At 40.0% G+C, this 24,150-nt stretch overlaps 3 protein-coding genes across 4 annotated transcripts; 2 read left to right on the top strand and 1 right to left on the bottom strand.

Moving 5' to 3' along the window:
• Positions 1-1,060: 1,060 nt before the first annotated feature.
• On the top strand, positions 1,061-6,829 carry LOC115671104 (uncharacterized). Of its 2 annotated transcripts, XM_030592585.2 has the most exons (10): positions 1,065-1,234; positions 2,530-2,705; positions 3,353-3,484; positions 3,577-3,627; positions 3,766-3,862; positions 4,196-4,242; positions 4,990-5,206; positions 6,003-6,132; positions 6,280-6,322; positions 6,501-6,829. In XM_030592585.2, the coding sequence occupies exons 2-10, from the start codon at positions 2,700-2,702 to the stop codon at positions 6,573-6,575; spliced, it is 798 nt and encodes a 265-aa protein (XP_030448445.2). In that variant the 5' UTR covers positions 1,065-1,234; positions 2,530-2,699; the 3' UTR covers positions 6,576-6,829. The 2 variants fall into 2 exon arrangements, with proteins under 2 accessions (XP_056176963.1, XP_030448445.2); XM_056320988.1 differs by lacking the exon at positions 3,577-3,627 and having other exon boundaries at positions 1,061-1,234.
• Positions 6,830-7,398: 569 nt separating this feature from the next.
• On the bottom strand, positions 7,399-13,161 carry LOC115671208 (clathrin interactor EPSIN 1). The gene is made up of 12 exons (XM_056320993.1): positions 13,039-13,161; positions 12,838-12,885; positions 12,642-12,693; positions 11,467-11,546; positions 11,243-11,321; positions 10,950-11,033; positions 10,696-10,841; positions 10,349-10,591; positions 9,697-9,821; positions 8,917-9,103; positions 8,340-8,728; positions 7,399-7,776 (listed from the first exon to the last, which is right to left on the bottom strand). Exons 2-12 carry the CDS (start codon positions 12,876-12,878, stop codon positions 7,556-7,558), a joined length of 1,647 nt encoding a protein of 548 aa, XP_056176968.1. The 5' UTR covers positions 12,879-12,885; positions 13,039-13,161; the 3' UTR covers positions 7,399-7,555.
• A 2,924-nt stretch (positions 13,162-16,085) lies between these two features.
• LOC115671044 (uncharacterized) lies at positions 16,086-22,784 on the top strand. Its single transcript, XM_030592496.2, has 7 exons — positions 16,086-16,374; positions 16,709-17,034; positions 17,888-18,073; positions 18,445-18,546; positions 18,687-18,758; positions 18,883-18,999; positions 21,359-22,784. Exons 1-7 carry the CDS (start codon positions 16,176-16,178, stop codon positions 22,517-22,519), a joined length of 2,163 nt encoding a protein of 720 aa, XP_030448356.1. The 5' UTR covers positions 16,086-16,175; the 3' UTR covers positions 22,520-22,784.
• Positions 22,785-24,150: the final 1,366 nt, after the last annotated feature.

Below are 24,150 nucleotides of genomic sequence, written 5' to 3'. Positions count from 1 at the left end.
CAATGAGATATATTTTATCTAGGTATGAAGACACTAAAAGTATCAAAAGTTTTGTTCTACACTTACTTTGGTATCAAAATTTTCGCCAGTTCACTTTAATGTTAAATTAGAGAAAAAAAAGATCACTTCAATGCCTCCGGCGAGAAATTCTGACAAAAATACTATGTGAACTTTCTTAATGACATTGCATGAAATGAAGTGGCGGGCTTGCCTAAAACAACGTTGCATGGGCTTCTCTCAAAATAGGCACATTGTGTTTGTCCTCTCTCCTTCTCGCTATCATTCGATCGCCGTCACTTGCTCACGTATTGTCTCTGTTGCTCTCACTCAATTACTCACTTGAGGTTCGTCATTCTCACTCCCTCGCTCAATTGGCTGGAAAAATTAGGGCTCGAATTTGAGCCGCTCGCCATGTTTCTTCTTCGCTGTCGAGCCGCTCGTCATGCTCCTACTTTCCATTAGCAATATTGAGCTATTAATTTTGGGGAAAACTGAATTAGGGTTTCAATTTAGGATTTGTATTTGGGGCAAAAGATGTAGACGACGTCCGAGTATATATTAGGGGTGTACAAATAAATCAAGAACCGTTTGGAACTGGACCGGACCGCCCAGAACCGGTGGTTCCCATGGAGATCGATCTGGTTCTCAATTCCAATTTATTGGAAACGGTAAATATTAGTTTGATTCTCAATTCCAATTTCTTAGCCATTACATGTCATTCTTAACTATACAAGCTGCCTTTAATCGATTCGCTCATCATCAACAATTTTTCGAACTTGTTTTCAACCCAAACAAATATTAAAAAAATGATTTACCTTCTCCGAAATGAAATTTCTTTTAAAAAAAAAAACAGCAATTAGAAATTTCAGCGAAACAATTGAATCCGGCGATCCGCGACGCAAGTTTTGACCTCAACAGCACGCGATGTGCGATAACCGGGATGGCGACTACCGTACCCAAATCTAGTGCGCGCCGCACCGCAACCCAGCCCATTTTTTTGCTAGATTCCCCTTTTCTTAAATTTTTTTTTTAATTTCCTCGAGTGTTTTTCATGAAACAGAGAGACAGATTCACGAACTGCAAACGAGCTTCGCAAACTGTTGCGCTGTCACCAACTCATTTCTCACTTCGAAGCAAGAGATTTGATCAGCTTCGCTAGAGAGAGAGAGAAAGCTGGCGTCTTCCGCACCTCCTCCGCCGGCCCAGACGCAGGTCCCTCTGCCACCGGACCCCGGTAAGCCCGCCTTCCGATCATCCTCCGAATTCCGCCGTTCTCGCGAAAGTGTCGGTCCGGCTGAACACTCCGTCCCGATTTCGGGGAGTCGATCGCTCTCTCGAGTCGAGCCCCTTCGTTTGTAGGGTGGCGAGGTTGATGTTCCTTCGTCTGCCTCGCCCTGTGTTGATTCCGGTGAAATGCCGGAAGGAAGGAAAACGCGATGCGATGTGACGTGACGTGACGTGATGTAATAAGTGTCAGATCGCGAGAAAATTTGCTCGCGACGGAGCTCTTAGAGTGTGTGAAAAACCTAATTTGTTGAGCGCTGAAGCCGCTTGCTTTTAATCCGGTTGGCTAATTCTCGCGGCCTTTGGCTTGGTGGTTTCGTGTTGAGTCTTGTGGAACTGTGCTGGTGGACGGGCGGTGGAAAAAGTTATTCGAGAAGCCGCCTAAGGCGGCGGTGCATTGGGATTTGCCGTCATTCTGACTATGTATTGTTCTGTGAATGCATCGCGAAAGGATTTTAATTAAATTTACACTACCTTGAAGGCTGCTTGATGTAAAGAAAAAAAAAAGAAATTATGTGAATATACAGATTGTAGATTGTCTCGAAGTGAGGCATTTGTAATAGAAAGTAAATCTTCATTTGTAATAGCAAGCAAGTGGGATTTACTTCGTTTTTTCACTTGTCTGTGTCACTCGTTCCATAATACTTTTGGCCTCTAAAAGTCTGCATTTCCATAGAGGTATAAAGGTGGAGAAATTATGAATACATAGTAATTGGTGGAAGGAAACCATACTTTTAACACGTGCAAGCCAAATAGGAACCAAAATGCTTAAACTAATAGGTGGAAGGAGACTACGTGTATTTGAAGAGCATATAAACCCCGTAGATAAGTGATGTGGGACACATTAACACATAGAATTATCCGCTTCCTTTTGCCTCCATATGCCTTTTAAAGGAATGTTGCCTATCTAGCATGTCTACATCTTCTCTTGTTCTTCACGCACCTACAGCTTTTAGGGTGATGTTGAATGTTTTTGTCGTCTTTTATGTTGTCGACCGAAGAATGGAAGTTCTTGGTTCTCAAATCACAATTAAGCTGCTTCAAGTGCTGATTCTTTCTTTACTACTTTGTAGTACAAAGTGTTTCTTTCTTACCCGGGGTCGGAATCCGTCTGCTCATTGTAGTTGTATCAATTGTACTACCTAATTAGAATACACTGTCATGTGTCATTTGTACGCTAAGATCTATTTCATCGAGCTCGAAACTCTCTTCTTTTTGGTTTTCAAATTTGTTCACATACTGTAGGTGAAAAACCTGTAGAAGATGGAGCTCAACTTTCATTGGTTCCCATTCACATCGTTAGTTGTGCAACTCAACTTCCAGCTGAATTTCTGGAACCCTCTTCTGATAGGCAATTAGTAATTGGTTTTGATTGTGAGGGTGTTGACCTATGTCGTTATGGCAGGCTTTGTATCATGCAGGTATGTACTCCTTTTCAACGATGTTGACATATCATTGAGACATCCAGCATCAATTATCATATATAGAGTGATGATTACCATCAAACATCAACCACGTGATTTGCATTTTCACCTTTTTGATAAGGTGTAAATATGACATCACTAACACTTTCACTTTCCTTTAGACGCCCAATCACCCATATTGGAACAATGGATAAGCATAATTTACAGGACAGATGGTTTGCAAATGGGGGTAGAGTCACATAATTAAACTAAAATGTAACAATTGGGCTCAGGTAATGTTAATGTTCAGCTAATAGGCTATGTAATTTCAAAATTCAATGGCAGAGCCAGAGAATGATATGCGTGTGTACATACGCAGATGATCTGATTTTATCCTAAGTGAATGTATGAAGTAATGTGGTAGGTCTTGTCCACTGTAAGAATAATTCTATGCGTCCAGTTCATATATGCTGTTAAGAAGCAATTGGATCCTATTTTCCATGCTGTGTTGCTTCCTTAGTCTCTTTCTGCTCATTGAATGTTGAATGTCCTTTAGGTTTTCGTGCTTGTAATCGAGTAGAGTTTCCAATAGTTACACCTAAGAACTCATTTTTTTGGAAAATTAGAGTTCTTTTCTGATGATTCAAGCATCGTGTAATCTGCAGCTAGCTTTTCCAGATGCTATATATTTGGTTGATGCCATTCAGGGAGGTGAGATACTCATGAAGGCATGCAAGCCTGCACTCGAGTCTACGTACGTCACCAAAGTTATCCATGACTGCAAACGAGATAGTGAGGTCTCTAACTGGTTTTATTTGCTTTTGCATCTCAACCATTCTCACATACATTATGACGCACGGTTCTTGTGCTTGGACATTTGATTTTGTAGGCTTTGTACTTCCAATTTGGCATCAAATTGAATAATGTTGTGGATACTCAGGTGAGCATTTCGTATGAAATTTCAGTCTTATGGTAGGCTTTGTCTTTCGTTTATGCAACTTGATGCAACAATTGATTGAGGAGGCTTACTTAAGTTTATAAAATTATTGGGAATAACAAATTGTTGTGATTTAAGCAGATTGCTTACCACCTTATAGAGGAGCAAGAAGGAAGGAAGCGATTGCCCGATGGTTACATATCTTTTGTCAGCCTTCTTGCAGATCCACGCTATGGTGGTATGGTGCATCTTCTGTTATCGCTCGGGCTCTTACTTTTGGTTGGGGGGCATACTTTTTTGCATGTTCTAGGATCAAGAAAAGTACTCTGGGACAGAACGTTATGGTTTACTCTTGTCTTCCTTCAACTCTTGTGTGGTTAATGATTATCAGAGTGAAGAATGTAGGGAAGAACTACAGTGCTCTTCTTTGATTTTGTTTGTTTGAGGAGTGATCAAGATACTCATCTTGGCTTCTCACATGTCATGTCTATGGGAACTACAATATGAAATGACATCCAAATTGCACATCATGTGGTGTGTTTTAATTTCGTCTTCTCTGGTTTTGATACAGGCATATCTTATCTCGAGAAGGAAGAAGTTCGTATCCTCCTTAGGCAGGTGAGTTGTCGGAATTTGATTAGCTGTGGTCATCGTGTGGAAGCCAATTGTTTTTTGTCTTTGCACTCACTCAACCAAGATTGATATCTGGTTCAGTTTTCGTTCTCATGAGCTGTGATGCAGCAATACTTGACACAAAAATGCTAAATATGCTACAACAAATATCTTTGTTGTTGGAGATTGCTTTGAGCTTTTGCTGCTACCAGTGCATTGCTTTTAGATCAGACCATGCTCAGGAATTCTAGTTCTGATATTAAGGCTATTCAACAACAGTGAGGTCAACGAAAAGATTGTTTTATTTCACCTACAAATGTTGTGGCAATCACAATTTTTACTCTGTAAAAGGGAATTATTAGTTGTTAATTAACTTAGCAGTAGTGTTTACCCTTTCCAAATTCTGCCAAAGAAAATTTTGAATGCTAACTACTATCTCACTAGTGATCTGATCCTCTAGACTCACATACTATCAGCTGAGTTACATTATGGAGTTCTTAAGCAGAAGCCAATCAAGAGATGATAATTTTTTAGTACGGTTCATTAGCTCAGAGTAAATGGCCAGTTAAAAAATAACTCCAGTTTGAACAAATATATTAGTTTACATGTTGGTGATTGTTTCATTTATATGATAGCTCCAGTTGCTCTAACTATGCTCGTGACTACTAATGTGCACCTTTCTAGAGAGCTGCACAATGTGCCCAGTGCAAAATATTCTTTTGCCTTTCACTAATGTGCGTGTTTCATTTACAGGACCCTAAGTTCTGGACATACAGACCACTGTCTGAAATGATGATACGTGCAGCTGCAGATGATGTTCGATTTCTTGTTTACATCTATCGCAAGATGATGGAGAAACTGAATGCACGATCCTTGTGGTATCTGGCAGTTCGCAGTGCTCTTTATTGTCGATGTTTTTGCATCAATGACAATAATTATACTGATTGGCCATCTTTGCCTACAATTCCAGGTTTAAAAATTACAGATAAAAATTTTTGGACTAGCTTTTGTTTATACTGTAATTTTTGGAAACTGCTAGATGCATCGCTTGGGGAACTAGGGCTTGCATTTGTTGACTTTGTCACCCCATCCTTCTAAGTCATTCGCGGGTTTCTGCTGGTATTTAATATGCTCAGAATTAGGATTGAGATGGGGAATTATTCAAAAGATAGAAGGTTCGTGCAACTTTTTTTCCCGTTTTCAAATTGGAGCATACATCAATGACAATTTAGATCGTACAGATGGGTGGAGATTTCCAGTGAATGACTTCCTGAGGTGCTTTTTCAGAGCTCAGCGAAGTTAACTTGGATAGTATAATGGTTGCTTAATGTGACTGGCATAAATCAAAACCGCTATTTTCGGGGCCATTAATGTCTTCTTCAAGTGATGTTGCTTTCTACATTGCATGGTTGCATCAAATTTAAGTTCCAAACTTTTTAAAGGTACAAATGTGCAATATAGAGACGTTACGTTAGCTTAGTGCCATGTCTTTGTTGAGATAAGGTGCCACCTTTTAACTAGGCTTGTAGAAATTGCTTTGCTTGTGGATATGCCATCTTATGATTCACTTTGTAATGCTAATATTTTATTTTTCAACATGAAAATAATCATCAGATTTTGTTGTTAATGACTCGGGATGCATCACTTGCAGGTGGCATAGTATTATAAAAACGACTTAATATGAGAATGTCAAAAGAGTTTTGTACTTTGAATGCTAAAACAAGAGCCTCGACTCGAGGACTAATTTCAGAGTACTTCACGTGTAGATGACATATCAGCAGTGGAAAATGCTCCAGAGGAGGAAATCCTCTCTGTTCTTGATGTTCCACCCGGAAAGATGGGACGTGTTATTGGAAGGAGAGGTGCTTCAATAATGTCTGTTAAGGAATCTTGCAAGTAGATCTCTCTGTCTCTCTCTCTCTCTCTCTCTCTCTCTCTCTCTCTCTCTCTCTCTCTCTCTCTCTGCGCGTGTGCGCTGTCATGACTATCTGTCCTGTTGAAAATACATGTCTGGTTTTCCTTACCGTAGTCTTGCTTTGACAGTGCTGAAATCTTGACTGGAGGTGCCAAAGGTCCACCTGACAAGGTTAGTTACCAATCTGCTGCATATATTCACTGCAATGTAGTTCAATTCGCTTTAGGGAGAAATCCCATTGAAGCTTTTTGGTATGATCTGTTCTGACAACTTCCTCCTTTAATAAAAAGCCTCTTGCTATATATAATTATTGATGCGAGTTTCTCAGGTGGGTTTAATTTCGGTGTAGGTATTCATCATAGGACCAGTAAAGCAGGTGAGGAAGGCAGAAGCCATACTGCGTGGGAGAATGATGGATCTGTAACGAGAGACGGCAGTTGCATCGCTTCTCTCATCCATTGTCTTCACTATTCATGACAATGATGGCTTTAGCGGATATTGGAATTGGCTGTTGAAAAAATTGTGCTTGTTCTCGCTAACTGTACAGTGAAATGCTTCGGTTGCTTTTCTCTCACACCTTCTCAATCAATATGCATACACATTGAATCCAAACTGCGCTTCATTTGGCAGTTGCTCCACAATGAGCTAGCTTGTTAATAGAATTTGCCTTTCTATCCAGTTTTAAATCCTGTTGGCATGTTTATCGCTTCTCGAGGTCGACGCTATGCAACGCTACTCATAGATTCATGACTCAATGCTTAATAATACCGACACTTTCAGCTGTTTAAATGATGGAGGGCTGTTTTCGATCCGATGCCCTATACGTCTAGACTGCCGTCACTTGTTTCTTCTTGCTCGGTTGTCTTCTTGCATCTCTTGTTATGATTACAAAAACCTGATCGACTCTAAAATTTTCCATGGGATTACTACCTCGTCGATCAATGCCATTCTGTGACAGAGTATGGATATATTTATAGCTTGCCATAGTGGCACTTGCGATTTTCCAAACTAAATATACTGAGAGAGAGAGAGAGAGAGAGAGAGAGAATTCTAACTCCGATGTGAAATGTTCAGGCTTATATTCTCGTTTTATTGCAAACCTCTAATTCGCTATCACATTCCTCTACTGGGTTGAAATTGAGCAGAGCAACCATTAAACTCGGACAGTATAGCCGTTCCATAAAACTAATGGCCCACAGAACTCAATAACCATCCAATTCACACAAGTTACCTTACCACAGCATTCATCGACTCTTAATACTTACAATATCATACCAGAAATGCTGTTCGGTGTCCACACAGAAGAAACCCCAAACCGTTTCTCTTGAGACAACATACTTTTGGTGAATACTCTCAAGACAAAAAAATGAGAAATCAAACGAGAAAAGGGAAAGAATGGACGAATTATTTCCTGAAGCTACCATACTGAGATTGGCTAGCAAAGCTTGAGAAGAAGTCATCTCCACTGGTCGCTTGTGATGATGTAAAACCTGACATACCAAGACCAGTCCCTGTACCCATGGCTCTTCCCATGTAAAATGAGGTTGGGGGACCCTTTTCCCTTTCATCCGAACCATCACTTAGCCCACCAACTACACCCACATCTGCAAGTGAAACCTTCTTGGCTGCAAGTTTGTATGAGCAAACAAAACATAGCCACATTAGTAGGCTTGGAGACACTTCCCAACCATAGTGTGAGATTGTGTCATAGTACAATAGGCATAAATTGCAGCGTGCAGTGCGTGCAAAGTGTACGGAGCACAAGAGAGGGGAAACAGCCATTCTACATTCCAAAAAACCAAGTACATCATCATTTGGCTGAGCCAAGAAGGTACAGCAGGAGACATATTCAAAGGAAAAAATGTGTGAGGCTGACCCGAATAATCACAATATGAGAATGAGCCAGATGACTGATTTTGCTAGAAACAATTTAAAGGTGTTCTTGCACCCCCAACAGGACACAATGACTTGAAAGAATTCACAGAACTTCAGCATTTGCATAATTTGTATTCCATGACACATAAACTGCTTCTGTAAACAACCCCTGATAATTCGAAGGGATTGCTAATTAGACCATATACATCCATATCACACATTTATTTTTGTATTTAAGTTGAACGTGTAAGAGTTATAAGAATGAGGCCAGGGAACAACTGCAATGCCACAAGACGAGCTTAGATATACTTACGAGCAGATATATTAAGATCAATCAGTCCACGGCTGAGGGAATCTGCCCAAATTCCAGACTTGACATGGAATGCGTCCTTCTTTGGTTGTGGATTCGAGATAGCTGAAGCCTTCTTACTTGAGTCACTCATGTTGGAATCATCGACGGGGTTTTGGGAAGGTCCTGCTGATGTTGAATCAGAACTGAAAGTGAATGAGCCAAAAGGATCGGAGCTGTCAAAATTGTTCAGTGGAACAGCAGCAAATGGATCCACTATAGGGTTAGTGGGAACAGATTGTATGGGCTTGGTTTCAGGTTGAGTAACCGGAGCTGGCGCAGCAAAGAGGTCAACTGGTGCAGAAACTGCAGAAGAGACAGCAGGTGCAGAAGCAAATAGATCCACCTCAGTCCGCAAAAGAATTCATATAATCAACACATGCGCAAAATCATCGATGTTAGCTTGTGACCGAAAAAAAGAGTAGCTGCCCCTAAGAGATCAAATTCTTCCTTGCAGTGAAAGGATAGCAAGAGTGAGTTACAGAGCCAGTAGTAAGCAGCATCAGATAGTCCACAATTTAAAAACTCAAGATATTTCACCTTCTTCTCAGATGATTCTACTGAAGGAGGTGCCGAAACAAAACTTGCATCAGCGAAAAGGTCAACCTCAGATGAATTTTCATTCAAGGAAGGAGCATCAGTCGGAACAGATATTGGAGCATCCAACAGATCTCCAATCAAGTCCTGCCCAAAAAGATCCACTTGGTTTGCATTTCCAGCACTGGACTCTGCAAAAATTTTAAGCTGACTGTCAGATAGCAAACAGGCTCCAGCAAATTTTCGTTAAAAATCAAACATAAATTTGCTCAAAGGCCTGTCTGATGAGAGGGACATTCACTCATTGAACACTAATATGGGCCAAGGAATAATATCATGCTTGAAGCACAACAATAACAACTTTGAACTATTTCCAGCATCAACAAAACTAGTTTGCAGCTACCCGATAAGAGGATGCTCTCACAACACATGCATTATTTATGAACTTCCGATGATTTTAGGCTGATGATTACAAATCAAGGATCATGCAACTGGCCGCCAACGTCAGATTGTCGTACTCTCAGTCCCACATTAATACCCCCATATTTAGTGAAAAAAGTTTGATTGACAAAATACATTCTTCTGTTGAACTCAGCTCGGCTATTTAAGAAAGGAAAAATAACTTATGAATCATGATCCAACAAACAGTAAAGGAGTAAGGAAGGATGCAGCTAAGAAGCATAGACATTTTCTAGGTAAATAAGCAAATTATGCCTGCCTCGGAGAATCAACAGATAACACGCGAAAACAGAAGGAAACTAAATGAGGAAGAAATAAAACATACTAGATGTGGAGGTCCCTCGAGGATCAAAATCATCAAAATCATCATCATCATCATTGATTGGTGGGGCCTTTGTACTTTGCGAGGGAGTTGGTGATTTTGATGCAATAGATGCCTTAGCATCTTTGCTGCAAGAGAATGTATTCAGAGATATGAATAAATGCCAATACACGACAACATGGAAAAGAAGGCAGGAAAAGCAATGCTAAATGATCTGAGCAGGGAAAAGACTTGGAACGAAATGGATGCAATGACCGTCACACCAAAACCATGTCTTGTTAAATCACCTTTGGTAACAAGTTCCAAATCAACCCACAAATTTTCACACATATGATGTCTGCCCAGATGCCGGTAAGGCCTAAATACTAAAGAAAAACTGGAAGTCGACCAATATATGCAATGCAAGCGCCAATCTTCAGCTAAGAGAAAACCCTAGACAACCGTTAACAACCCTCCCCCCTCCCCTCTTCCCACCAACGGAAACAGAAATAGAAAAAGAAAGGAAAGAAAACGAAAAAAATAAAATAAAAGGACGGACAGAAAGAAGCAGCAGCAATAGAATGATCCACCAGCAACTTATCCTTACAAGAAATTCTATGAGGAAATGTGGATGATCTTCCAGCATATCTGTGAAAATAACTTATGGAGCTCTAACCTGCTAGAGCGAGCAGACCCCATCTTCGACTCACTCCCTTTCTTCTCAGTTTTCCCCCCTTGATCTGCCTTTCTGTAAGAATCCTTTTCCTCTCTATGATCATCTTTATAACTGTCGCTAAACCGGTCACCTTCTCGGGTACTACTTGCACCTTTGTAACGATCACCAGTGTCAAAGCTACTGCTACCAAACGCAGCACCGCCATATTTGCGTGAGATTCCAGTAGACGAGAGTCCAAAGTACCTGTAAGGGTCATTCACATAGTTTATCCACTGAATGTGGTCCATAAATGAATCTCAAAAGCGTAGAAGGAAAAAATGCATTTCGGTGCTTCAAGGAAATCTCACTTGTCCCGGTTTGCTTCAGCTTTATTTCTTACTTCCTGTATTTTATCTTTATTGTTGAGAAGAGCAACAATGTTTTCAGCCTTCTTCCTCACATTTATGCCCATATCCTTCCCACTTGGCTCAACATATTCAAAACTTGAGAGAGACTACACCAAGTAAAGAAGATAGTTAAAATGGATATTAAAAAAAAAACCTTCCCTTCTCCGACCTATGGAAATCACAAGAAGTGTTCTCGATAATATTCATGGTTATACCGAGATTTGGAAGGTATGTTCAATAATGTCGTCAACCGCACGTTCTGAACCATGTGCCACCAAATACTCTATAACAGCCAGTGCCTGAAAAATATTTTTCAGACAGAAGAAAAGAGGGTTACCATACACCAATACTCCATTTGAAATGAGAGAACATCAGTTCAAAAATTGAAGAGGAAAAGAAGATGGAGCTAATGGAAAAAGTGAAGATTCAGCCAACAAAGATGATAATCCTGACTTGAAGTGTTTGACCCATAAGGTATGTAAAACTTTCATGGTAGTGACGATTCTACCTTGTATACATAACGCCAATCCTTTCCAGTCTCGCCCAATCTCGTCCAAAGGACATTCATGACCATTTGACATTCCGTGCTGAAATAGTTGATAAAAAGTAGCTCTTTGAGTTAAATTATAGCAGTTAATAATTACTAGAAAAACAAATAATTTTCTTTAGCCAACCACCAACTATTAAACTATGATAGAAGAGCTTTAAAAAGTGTAAGGCATGAAGAATTACAATTTCTTAGTGGCTTGTGCAATCTCTGCCAATGCAGAACCATGAGGACCCCAGGGTTCGTTGTCCGTAGCATCCAGTACCTTTATCACCAATGCCGATGGAATCATGAGTCAACATATGTATGCATTCACCGACTTGATGTTGTAATGAGCCAATAAATGCTTAATGATGAACAATCAATTCCATCCACCTAAAAAGGTTTATGATGTTGATATAGTGACTTTTTTCTACATTCTAGCAAGTGAACAGGATGTTTGGTGTTTTCACAGCAGAAGAAACTCTAAAGTAACAGGATACCGGGTAAGAAGCCATACTCTTGGCAGAGGACAGAACTAAACTGAACGCACGATGGACAATTAGTTAGATCCTGGCACCTTTCTAATATGCTCTTCATCTAAGCATCTTGTGGATGCTATGGTTAAAAATTAAATGAAATACAATTTGTGGGCCAGGAGCGGCCTCTACAAAGGATGAAGCTCATTGTCGAGAAATTGCCCAAAAGTTGAATCTTGGCCCAAACCCAGAACATTTTGCTGGTTTTTCCACGACCAAAAAAAAAAAAAAAAGCTATCAGCCAGACCATGTAGCATAGTAGGAATTGACTCACTGCTTCTACAGACCTCTCGATGAATTTTTAACTCATGAAACAAGATATCAAGACAGAAGCAAATGAAACAAGGAAGAAAGAAGCTCAACCAACAGCTGCATAAGATGTGATAATGCCATCGGCATTAAAGAAAACAACCGTGCAATACTTGAATATCAATTTTAACAGAGCCATAAACGCCATACAGCATCACTAATTTCACATGCATGCTGCCGAAGGACAAAACTAGTCTGAGCAAATCAGGTACTGCAATGATGCTTAAATCAAAATCTAAAAGCACACAACTTCCAACTCTCAATAGTAAGTAAGCTGTCTGCCAAAGAATGCTAAACCAATTCCAACTGCTGCACTTAATTCAATTTTCCGGAGCATCCGCACATTCCCGTTTCTCCAAGTTGAGGATTAAATCTACCCACAGAGCACCACCGACACCAACATACGCATCCCCAAACACATGAAATCTTAAACATCCGGAAATCCAAGCTCAACCGCCTAGGTCAAATGAAAAGCTAGCAAAATCTTCCGGCTGCGGAAAGCAATCCGCTCCACAAAAGATTACGCCGCGTACCTTCTGTTCGATCTCGGGGACCTTCAAGACCTTCAGATTCACCTCCCTCTTTCTGCTCAAAGAAAGAAGAAAGAAACAGAATCAACCGACGAAATGACGACGGCATTGCACCTAATCCAAGCTTCCGGCGAACGACACGGAATTCGTAATAACCGCAAAAAGAAAAACAAAGAACCGATGAGAATCCGAAGCTCACATTTCTCGAACCGTCTGATCGAAGACCTTCATGAAATCCATGGCGGATCTGCAATCAACCGAAGGAAGAACACGGAGGTCAGTCCAAGCTAGGAGCCTCTCGAATCAATGCGGAGGATTTCGGATGAAGCAAGATCCACGGAAGGGGAAGGAGAAGAAGAAAAAGAGAGAAGCAGATTTGAGTTACGGAGGAGAAAACCACGGAGCTTCAGATGCAGATCTCCTCCGGTTCGGCGGTGATGAAGGAGACGATCCGACGGAAGGTTTTTTTTTTTTTTTTTTGGGTTTGTGGTGGCCTGGTGTTCACAAGCGGAGCGAAGCATCTGGTGATGACGGTGATGATTAAATGTCTTCCACTTCTTCTTTTTTCTTTTTTTAATAAGCGCACCGAAAAAGTCTAGAAATTTAAAATTAATGTCGTTAAAGATATCAAACTGATATCATCTCAGACCAATTCTTATCTAAAATAATCTCATATTGATAGTTTACGGCACATTTATCTCAAATTAATTTTTAAAGTGTGGAAAATTTAAAACTCCGTGTCTCTGAACTAAATTTTCCCTCCTTCAGAAGTTTGAGATCCAGCGTAACTGATGATTCGGATTGAGGTTTTTGGAAATTTTCATGGAACGAAAATTAGATTGATAATTAATTAATTATTATTTGTAAGAGGAAAATTAAATCAATTAAATGTGCCATGAAGTACCAAATTATGATTTTCAATGATATTGACCCGAAAATTTAACGAGTTTTCAGTGAAGTTATAAAGGTTTCGGATAGTGCAATCAAAACATAATATTTGTCTATGACCAAAAAAAAACTCAATATTTGTACATTTGATAAAAATCCCCAAAAAATAAATATCCTTAATTTTTTTTATCATGAAAAAACACAAACTTATACATTTGTGTCATATAATTATGTATTTCAATGTCATGCATGGTATATTGTATGAGTTCAAGTTTTTTACGACACAAAAAAAATTTTGGGTGCTATAATAGATAAGTTTAAAATTTTTAGTGACACAAAAAAAAGTTTGAAATATTTTATCACAATAAATATAGTTTAAGATTTTTTGTATTATTAGACCCAATAGATATCTTTATGATCAAGTCAAAGGAATATTACGTCACAAGAAATATCGGTCCTCGAGAGTTGTGCCAAGTACAAACTCAGGATATCGTATTTTTTTTATATGCATATACTCTCCTAGTGAGTTTCGGGTAATTATATTCAATTTTTTTTTTGAATAATTATAATTTTTTTCTTAATAGGACTTGGCATCAGGTCAAGCCTGAGTACTTGCCCGCGCATGAGATTTTCCCATGCCGACTCACGTGCTTGACCCTGGCAAGGTTGGCTCGAACCTAGTTGTTTTAAAAAAAACCTTTGGTAAAAAAAGTTTGTGTTCGACTATTAAAAATGATGGAAAATTAATTGAGGAAGATTAATGAAAAATACTCATTCAAATAAACCAAACTGTTATATAAGTACATATAAGTACATACTTCCAATAATTTGGAAAAGAAAATTACACTTAGCGGTGCTCTAATAATGATTACACACAGACCACCGTATCTCTGACCATATGATAGCTATTTGTAAAATATTTGTCGTAGACCTATCATATCACAAAATCTATTATCTAGTACTGAACAGGGACACGTAAGGTATCATGGATGGCGACAAGTGAGTAAGTTACAAGCTATGGTGGAGAGAATTGGCAAAGTGATGACTTGCCCCTTCCATCGTTTTAGAACGTCAACGTTATCTTTATGAACTCTATCAATGTTTTTGGAGCAGTATGTTCCCAAGTACAACTCTAGCTTATCAATAGATCGAGATAATGACCTAACAAAAGGCCGTGGGGGTGTTGATCTTCTTACAAACCAAAGACCACACAGGTTTCTAGACTCTATTTAATGGGGACGCTTTCTCTGTCTGTAGCATGGAATTCAATGTATCTAATCGACTGACTTATGCAGGCTATGCAGTATACACATTCCAAAACCAACTCATCTTGCCATCTCCATTATGAATGTGCTCAAAGTATTTGACATATTGCTGAAAACCTGCAAGAAGCCCCTAAAAATTTCAGCAACCCTCAATCTAATTGTATTAACAGCAAGAGATGGGCAACTTTCATTTTGAGTGGTGGACTAGAGTGTCAACACACCCATCGCCTTACATGTCTTCTTCGACATTTGTACATTAATTTTTACCTTATTCTTATGCCCAAAGGGAATTTTAATCTGCCTTCCTATGTCATGTGCCTGACCTCTAGCTATTCAATAGTGTCGGGGGAAGGTTTACTTATTTGTCCTACAATTCCTCCCAATCATTTGGTCACCGTGCCTCGCCGTCATTAAATTTAGCTAGTTGCCTTGACAGAGCTAGCACATATACATTGTTATCACGATACTCATTGAACGAGTTCCATGAAGATTGCATGGTGAAGTCCGGATTGTGCTAGGATGATCAGACACGATATAGAACACGATTAAGTCTTCGTAAGCATAAACGAAATAAATGAAATCGACAAGCGATTTTAGAGAGCAAGAGCGTTTGGAAGTGGTATGCAGTGAAAGATCGGAAAATGGTAAAAATATGAGTTAACCCTGGGCCCTATTGGATTCGGCCTATCACAAAAAGACCCAAGGGGCTTGGGCCCATGGGTCTGACTTGTTCCAGGCCCAAAACAGGGCACAGCCCGTTACCCAGTCCTAAACGTACCCAATTGATTTTATTTAAAAAAAATGACATAAAAGACCTCTGAATTTTAATTAAATATGTAATATTATCCCTGAACTTTTAATTTACTCAGTATAGTCGCTGAACTATTGATTTGTTTAATGTAATCCTTAAAATTTTAGTATATAGTCAATTTAGTTTTTATATTAAACGAAAAATGTTCAATATTATTCTTGATCTCGTTTTTATAAAAGGGTAAGATTGAACTTTTTTATATAGTTCATGGATTTTATTAAATAAATTAAAAGTTTAAGGATCACGTTACATATTGAGTTAAAGTTCGAAGATCACATTGAATAAATTAAAAATTCATAAATCATATTACACACTGAATCAAAATTTAAATGCCATTTGTGTCATTATCCCATTCTATTTCTCAATATATACATATAATAAAATAATTTTGCCCCTGTATTTTCCTCGTGCTGGCTCACCACCGTGCCAAGAATATCTAACCTCTCCGACTTCCCACGTATATATAATCACTTAAGCCCACCGTTTTGCAGCCGCATCCCCTCTCTCTCTCTCTCTCTCTCTCAGACGGAAGCAGCGAAGTGTTTTCGTCTTCATCCCCGATCGAGCACAAAAATGGCGGAGGAAGAGGTTCTGGTGCTCGAGCCGGCGGCCTCGCCGCCGCCAGATCACAAGCGGAAGCTCGACGATTGGGAAGCCGAGGAGGCTCCGGAACCCGTCGGAGAAGCCGATTCCGACTACAATGTCCACGTCTCGGCTTCTGATTCGCTGGATGCGAAGCGTCCTCGTCTCGACGAGAAGCCTGAGGTTCCAGGTAATTCGGTCCCTCTGTGGTTTTTTCACCTACGGCTACTGGCGATGGTAATGTTTCGTAGCTGATAAGCTGGATAGCTGATTTTAGGCGGAGATTAGGTTGAGCTTCAACGTATGGGTAGCTGCGGATATTGGTTGTAAAGATGCAGAAGTAGGAGGAATGATTGTGCTATTGAGTAACTTCGGTGTTTGTTTGTTTGTTTGGATTTGGGCGTTCATTTCGTGCCTCTAATTCACGAAATGTGGTTGACATTTCGTCTTGCTGTGCAAATTCAGTAGTCATGTTAAGGGACTCCCTCATAAACTCGTCGCATGTCTTCTCTTTTCGGCAACAGCTCATGGAAATGGATACCAAGACGACCAGCGAGACGACCCTGTCGAGGAAGGAAATAAGGGAACCGCTGCGAATAATAGCGAGGTCGAAGAATCTCAGGAAGAGCCCAATGAAAGTGGAGAAGCTGCCGATGATGAAAAGGCATCTTCTGAAAACCACGAGGCCAAAGATGTCAATACAGAGTCTCAGGACAATTCGCAAGAAACTTTGAAGGAGGAAGCGGTGCCTTCTGCGGATGTTATCCAACAAGATGTGTCCGTGCAGCAGCTGCAAGTGTCCGATGATGGTCACACTTTGACTCGCAAAATTGAGGTCCCAAATAATAAGGTGAATTTGCGGAGCTATTTGTGTAAATTGTCGGTCGAAGTACATGGAATTCCTGTTTTGCTCTTTTATAGGGCATAATTAGTTTTAACGATATTGAATTATATTCGTCTTTGTAAATTTATTATGCTCTCACAGAGTCAATATCAGAGGTATGTACGTCCGAAGTTGGAAACTTTAACATCAATTGTACTTGCCTTCCCTGTTTCTTAATTTTGGATGAAGAGCACACAAGTTGAACTTTTCTCAGTGAGCAAGAGGTGGCATGTCTTAGCGAGTCTGCTTGATCTCTACGACATACGACATGTTTTTATTACAAGTATGACAAGCGAAATTGTAAGCTTCCAATGTTAACTATTAATTATCAGCTTCAAAACAGAATAGCCATGTGGGAACTTCCCATGCATATATCATTTGCTTCTTTGCTTCATGGAGTCATGTTGATCCTTCCAGTCGAGATTGTGTCATGGTGGGTTGACTTTATAGGCATCAGTTATTATACCCTTATTTATATAGTTTTGCTCTTCTCTTTGTCGTATGGCGTTCAGTACAGTCATCTTCGGCTAGAGTTGTAAGAAGGGATGTTTAAGGGGTAACTAACATGTCAGTGCCTGATGTTAAGTAGTCTTCAAGAGGTAATATCACTTGGATAAGTAATATGGTTTTGGAAGAATGAGATATACTTTTTCAGTCCCTTTCCAGTATTAACTGGATGGAATTCATGTTTAAGCTATGTATAATGAATCTGCTGTAGTTATTGTACTTCATTACCAAATCTTCTCTTCTTTGGAGTTCTACCAAGTTTTTGGTTTTGAGCAAAAGGTGAGATCACACATGTTTGGCATCATGCATGCAGGTTGGTGTTCTTATTGGTAAGGCTGGAGAGACCATACGGTATTTGCAGTACAATTCAGGGGCGAAAATCCAGATTGTCAGAGATTCTGAGGCTGATATGTCTTCTACAACTAGGCCTGTGGAGCTAACGGGATCTTTGGATAGTATTAACAAGGCTGAGAGGCTTATAAAGGATGTCATAGCAGAGGTTCGTGTTGATGCTGTTGGTGCATTTTCTTCCTTCTCTCCTCCTTTTTTCCTCTGCTTTCACATTTCCGATAGTGAAACTGGAGCAGCAATATGTTGCCCTGCTTTAGTTACATTCTTAAAAAGCGGGAGGTGCACATAAAATGCTGGGTACCAAGATCTACAGAGGATGCAAAAAATTATGAAACAAGGGAACTTCTGTTGTCTGGCAGGGTGAAAAAGCGTAGTTGACTTGCTTCCTCTGATTAACTATAGCGTTTTCTGCACAAGTTGTTTGCTTATGCTGATTCTGTATGTTATTTATGATTGAATATATCTTCCCTTGAATGTCGAAACTAATTTGCTTCTTTCATCCGATATATGTGGTTGTAGGCGGATGCCGGTGGTTCCCCTTCTCTTGTCGCTAGAGGCATAGCCACCACATATGCCACAGGGCCTGCAGAACAGATTGAAATAAAAGTTCCAAATGAGAAGGTGTTGCCATATAACTACTGATGATTTGTTGGGCGTAATATGTTCAGACAAGCAAACACACATCTTTTCATGAATTATATGAACTGATTCTCATAGACATTAACTTCTGTGTATGTCTTCTGTGGTATTTCTTTGTTCAGGTAGGTTTAGTTATAGGCAGAGGTGGAGATACCATCAAAGGTCTACAAACGAGATCAGGAGCCCGTATCCAGGTACTTGATGTCATATGTCTTGTCTTTTGGTGTCCAGATATGCATCTAAATCATGGACATCAATAGGTACTTTAATAAGTGTTATGCGTCAAAATCTCCAAATTTATTTATTTCTTTCTTGTAGTTAATACCTCAACATCTTCCTGAGGGTGATGAATCCAAGGAAAGGATTGTCAGGGTGAGTGGTGATAGGAGGCAGATTGATGTTGCCACAGAGATGATAAGAGAAGTTATGAAACAGGTCTGCTAGTTTTCCTTGTTTCTTTGCCAAAACAAATGGCATTGTTTTAATGCAGTTGCATTTTTTTCAATTCCCCATTTGTGATTACTTCTGCTTGCATACCTTCTGATTCTTCTTTATGCAAAGAGAGCCCTTATAATATTGATAAATTGACCATTGGCTTCTATGTGGAGAAAAATATTATTGCTCCTTTATCGTTATTGTTTCATGTTAAACCCCTTTTGTTTATTCATTGGAATCATAGCCTCATAGGTACTTTTAGGGGCCTTTTGGGTGTTTTCACTGTGGATATTTGCGTTTAGCTTATCATGTGCTGTTAGCTCCGAGATTTACGAATGAATGTTGGCCTGACATGACAATTTCCCCCTTTTCATTTTTGCCACAGTAGATTGTTCTAGAAGTGGTACTAAGGAGGCTGTTCTTCATCAATTTTGCCTATCTGCTTGGGAATGCAGAGAACATTGCAGTCATAATAAGCTTCAGATGTTTTGATGTGTGCGAAAATTAACAGAGTGAGGATGACATCTTTTTCTGTCGATATCAAAAGTGTCTGTGGATCAAAATGTAGGTCAATATTGTTAGTTGATGTATCATGTATGTTCACAGGGCAGAAACCATACTTTTGGTAGAGTTAGTATGAAGAGTTGGTCTTAGATATATATATATATATTAACATTATTCCCCTTTTCATAAACTCTAGTTGCATGTTCGATAATCTTTCTGGATTTTGAGATGTCATCGAGAGTAAATACGGACCGAGAATGCAATTATCAGAGTTGTCATAAATAATGATCCATGCCAAGGTCAAGTCAATTCATTTAGGAAGATCATACATTCCATCGAAGATGTCAGTTGCCACTTGCCATCATTTTTCTATCTTGAAAGTGCCGATTTCGAATTGGTTGGCTTATAAAATGCAGATTTGGCAATTGCCTCTCCCGTGGTGTTCGCATTGCTTTCTTGGTGTAGCAATAGACAACCACACTATTCTCTCATCCACATGAAGAGAGGTATCAGGCATTAATTCTACGGATGGCGAATGTTTATGGTTGGTAAGATTGCTTTGAGACTCGAGTAAAGATCATGTCGTAAGCCTACGTTGTATTAACCTTAGCGACCGCTAGTGACTCCCATGTTCTGTATGTGAGGCGTAAGCCGTCATGTCCATATAAACTCGCATCATTTAAATTATTGTGGGGTCCATTCTATGCTTTATAACCTGTTTTTAGTGGCTACTGCAACAGTTGTAGGATGCTTCATTGCAATTTAGAGGCCTCTATTGCTATGTCAGAAGGGTTTGCTTTATACCTTGTATAGAAACCTTGCTTAATGGTTGCCTGGGGTCTATGACATATAGTGGCTCTGAAGTGGCAAGCGCTGTTGTCTGGATGTCTAGAAGTATCGTCATCTGAGTCATGTACATAAATGCTTACTGCCAGGCGTTCTGCTTGATGATAGTTTGAGTCATTAATGCTTGATAACTCTTTTCTTTTGACCTTTCTATAACTCATTGGTTGAAAAAGCCATTGTGGTTCATAAATGAATTTCCTTGTATGTGGTTTTTGTTGTTTATGGGGGCGGTTTTCTTGATGGTGGGAATGCGTTTTGCATCCTGCATTTGTGAATAAGGCTTTAGGAAGTTATCATTTTTGCTTGGTCGCATAAGAGCTTTTGAAGCATTTGCTAAAGAAATTACCTGTATTGCTGAATATTTGTGTTTATCTATTATTGTGTCATGTTAGAAGACTCTTATTTAAAATTTTGTTATAAATTGACTTGAAAATGTCTCCATGATGAGGATAATACTTGCATATGTGAAGGTGTCTTCCATGTTTCTAAGTTTCCCTTTGACATTTATGCTTACAAATTTAGAACAAACGTCTGAACGTCACTGATTTGATGAGATGCGCCTTATTTTTAAAAGTAGAATTATTTCCCTCTCACTTTTGCCTTATCTTGGCATGGCCTTTTGCAACTTTCCTGGTCTAGTCCGGGTGTCATATTCCCGTTCCACCGGGCTGAGACATTTTATCTCCATTTTCATGCATATGGATGTTTTTTCCCCCCAGTCAATATGAATATTGAAGCTATCTATGCTGATTCGATGCGGACTATCACGTGGTCTCTATATTTGTATGAGCTTTATTTTGTCAACCACTTCATGGAGTAGGTCTTCATATTGCTTTGTGTTGAATGGCTTGCTTATGCTTTTCCAATTTACCGATCTTGCTCGTGTTATCTTGTGGCCTATTTTAAGCTTCGACTTCTGTAGATTTTTTTCCTGGTATCTTCATACATGGCTATTAAGTATCTGATTTTCTTATGGGACTGCACTCATTATATACTTTTTGTTGGCCAGACTCCTCGGCCATCACCACTATCCGGTGGGTTTAGTCAGAATGCTTATCGGTCGCGTGGGCCAAGTGCTTCCTCATGGGGTCCACGTGCTTCTCATCCTGGTCACATGATGTCATATGATTATCAGCAGCGTGGACCACATACATCTCAGAATGTCCAATACCCCCCTCCATCTTACGGTGGTTATCACCCACAAAGAAGTGGTTTTAGTTCTGGTTGGGAGCAGAGGCCTTCCAGCATGCAGGGCCCACCTCACAGTGGGAGCTATGATTATTATGGTGGACATGGAGGAAATCAAGCAGGTATTCCTCATTCAGGACCCATTGCTGGTCAATCCGGTGGCCATGGCGTAGGCCCACCACAGTCGCAAGCAAGTTACAACTATGGACAACCACAAGGTCCAAATTATGGGCACCCGGGTCCTTACCCTCAAGTTGGAAACCCTCAGCAGAGTTACGCACATGGATACAATGAAACCGGGTATAATAACCCTCCAGTGCAGCATTCGTATGGAGGACAAAGCTCTCAGCCAGTTTACCCTCAAGCTGCTGCCGTGCAACCTGGTTATGCACAACAATACGGTCCTGGAGGGCATCCTCAGTCTTATGGCACTCCAGGAGCTAGTCAACCTGGCAATACACCTTATCCAGGGTCCAATCAGTCCACACAACTGTACAGTTCGAGCATGCCATCCCAACAAACATATGCATATCCAGCAAGCGGGCCCATGCAGCAAACGTACCAGGCGTATGGGTCTGCACCGGCCAGTGATGGATTTAATCAGCCATTACCTGCATCTGGTGCTGTGTATCCACAGCAAGGACAACCTACTCCTGGCTATGGTCAACCTGCTGCAGCTGGAGGTTATGGATCATATCCTGAACAGCCAGCGACAGCCAATGCAAGCTATGGTTATCAAGTGCCACAAGATGCTGCTTTAGGTGGGGGTCCAGGGGGTGTGTATGCTGCACCTGCTAGCAGTCAGACTCAGCCAGGGTATGCTCAACAGCCGACCACCCAACCAGGCTATGACCAATCACTTGCACAGTCTGGCAGTTATGGTAGTGTAGCTGCAAATGCCCAAGCTGGTTATGGGAAGACTCTATCACCTCAGCCTGGCTATCCTCAGTATGATTCGGCACAGGTGTATGGAGCACGCTGATACTTCTGTTTGACTGTATGTGATATCTAGTTTTAGCATTAGCTTAGCTGTCTAGGTCATTCTGGCTTTCTGAACAGACTGCTTTAAGATTTTCTCTAGAATCTTATGAAATTTTCTCTTGGTTACTCTAATTAGTAAATGTTGCACTGCAACTTCTTTTGCTTCCAGGATCTGCCCTGTCCATTAACTGATATTGGTTTGTAAGGTTATGGAGACTTCTTTCTTAGTTTAATCAATTTAGTTGGCTGAATGAACAATTATTCTCGGAATTAATCTCACTCTTTCTACTTCAAGGAGCTGATGCTACCGTTCTATGTATCAAAGACTGATTAGGTGGACATAGCAACATGAATTAGCGCAGATGTATTCTGTTGGCATGACTGAAGTCCACTCAAGATTATTGTAGCCAGGCCTATAGTTGCATTATCTTCTGACTACTCTGATAAAAACAAGAAGAATGCGAGACGTAGATCCTTCAGTGTATGTTGCTTGAGGTGTTCTTGTTGTGACAGATAGCTAAAGTTATCGTGTATGAGTTGTTTCATACAGTTTTAGTGGGTAAGTTGCATTCGTAGCCACTGCCTTGTTACTCTTGCAACTTTGTCAGTAAATCTTGGTCTGTTTTGTTAGCTTGAAGATTAAATGTCTTTGTTACAATCAAGTCATTTGTCACCCTGCCGTCAAATGGCGCCTTATTTGGGGTCATGGCGGCACGGATGTGATGTCCATGCGGCATTCAAAAGTTTAAAAGAAAAAGAAAATCTGACGGTAACTTCCCATGGCAGCAACCAAATTGAGCTTAAACCAGATCATAAGCAACTAGATCGAGGCAAGAACTGGTAGTTGAAGAACTCACAATCTGCCATGGATGGTGAGTATTGACGGTACTTATGGTCTCCAATCATCTGCTTTCCCTATGTAACATCTCATTTTTCAACATGATCAATATGGGTACTTGCTGTGGTTTACCTTTCATGGATCCATTTCTTCTCAAAATTATGGTGTTTTAGGGGTGATCTATTCAGGAGTTCTTTTACGGTAATGGCTTTACATTTCGAAATGACTTTATTATATTTCCTGCTACCATCAAAGCCATCTCATTCACATCAATACAGATGCTTATACCTTAGGTGATTGCATCATGCCTTAGGGTGCTATATCTGCCATCCCTTCTATATCTTCAGCTCTGTGCAAGAGGAAACATCAGGGTGGGAGAAACCACCGACAGTGATAACATCATTCTAGTGCAAATTTTGAAACCTCAATCTGGAGAACTATCCCAGGGCAAATAGAAGCTACAATGTATGTCATATGGACATTTTTGGAGTTTTGTTATTTGTAAGGTCTAGAGTTGACGATTGGCACGTTTCAAGATTTTTCAAGTTGTGTGGAATTGATAGGTGTCTGAGATGTCAACAATAGTCACTTTTATGGTTCTAGTTGCAAAAGAGAATGTAGTGTTCAAAGACTTTGATCGGGTCTAGATCTGATTTATTATACCTCTGTAGAAGCATGGTTTTCACTGAAGTTTTTGCATGCTATCATCCTGATGATAGTGTCTGCCTTCAATTGCGTGGAAACTGCAACAAACTTGTTCCGTCTGGTTAGAGCAAGAGGCTTGGTCTAATTCG

This window comes from Syzygium oleosum, unplaced genomic scaffold (assembly GCF_021117445.2).
Source record: "Syzygium oleosum isolate NSW1041296 unplaced genomic scaffold, Sole_v2.1 Sole_v2.21, whole genome shotgun sequence".
NCBI classification, from domain to species: domain Eukaryota; kingdom Viridiplantae; phylum Streptophyta; class Magnoliopsida; order Myrtales; family Myrtaceae; genus Syzygium; species Syzygium oleosum.
The sequence above is the reverse complement of the archived record's forward strand: the minus strand, read 5'-3'. Positions and strand labels throughout refer to the sequence as shown.

Bases quoted from the DNA above. Each gene is read 5' to 3' on its own strand.
- LOC115671104 (XM_030592585.2), top strand. The intron at 4,243-4,989 runs GTGAGTTGTCGG...TTTCATTTACAG, and splicing joins TTCGTATCCTCCTTAGGCAG to GACCCTAAGTTCTGGACATA. The intron at 5,207-6,002 runs GTTTAAAAATTA...CTTCACGTGTAG, and splicing joins ATCTTTGCCTACAATTCCAG to ATGACATATCAGCAGTGGAA.
- LOC115671208 (XM_056320993.1), bottom strand. From the start codon at position 12,878: ATGGATTTCATGAAGGTCTTCGATCAGACGGTTCGAGAAAT. The intron at 9,822-10,348 runs GTTAGAGCTCCA...ATTCTCTTGCAG, and splicing joins GGGTCTGCTCGCTCTAGCAG to CAAAGATGCTAAGGCATCTA. The intron at 9,104-9,696 runs GTATGTTTTATT...AAATTTTTGCAG, and splicing joins TCGAGGGACCTCCACATCTA to AGTCCAGTGCTGGAAATGCA.
- LOC115671044 (XM_030592496.2), top strand. From the start codon at position 16,176: ATGGCGGAGGAAGAGGTTCTGGTGCTCGAGCCGGCGGCCTCGCCGCCG. The intron at 18,759-18,882 runs GTACTTGATGTC...TCTTTCTTGTAG, and splicing joins GATCAGGAGCCCGTATCCAG to TTAATACCTCAACATCTTCC. The intron at 19,000-21,358 runs GTCTGCTAGTTT...TTTGTTGGCCAG, and splicing joins TAAGAGAAGTTATGAAACAG to ACTCCTCGGCCATCACCACT.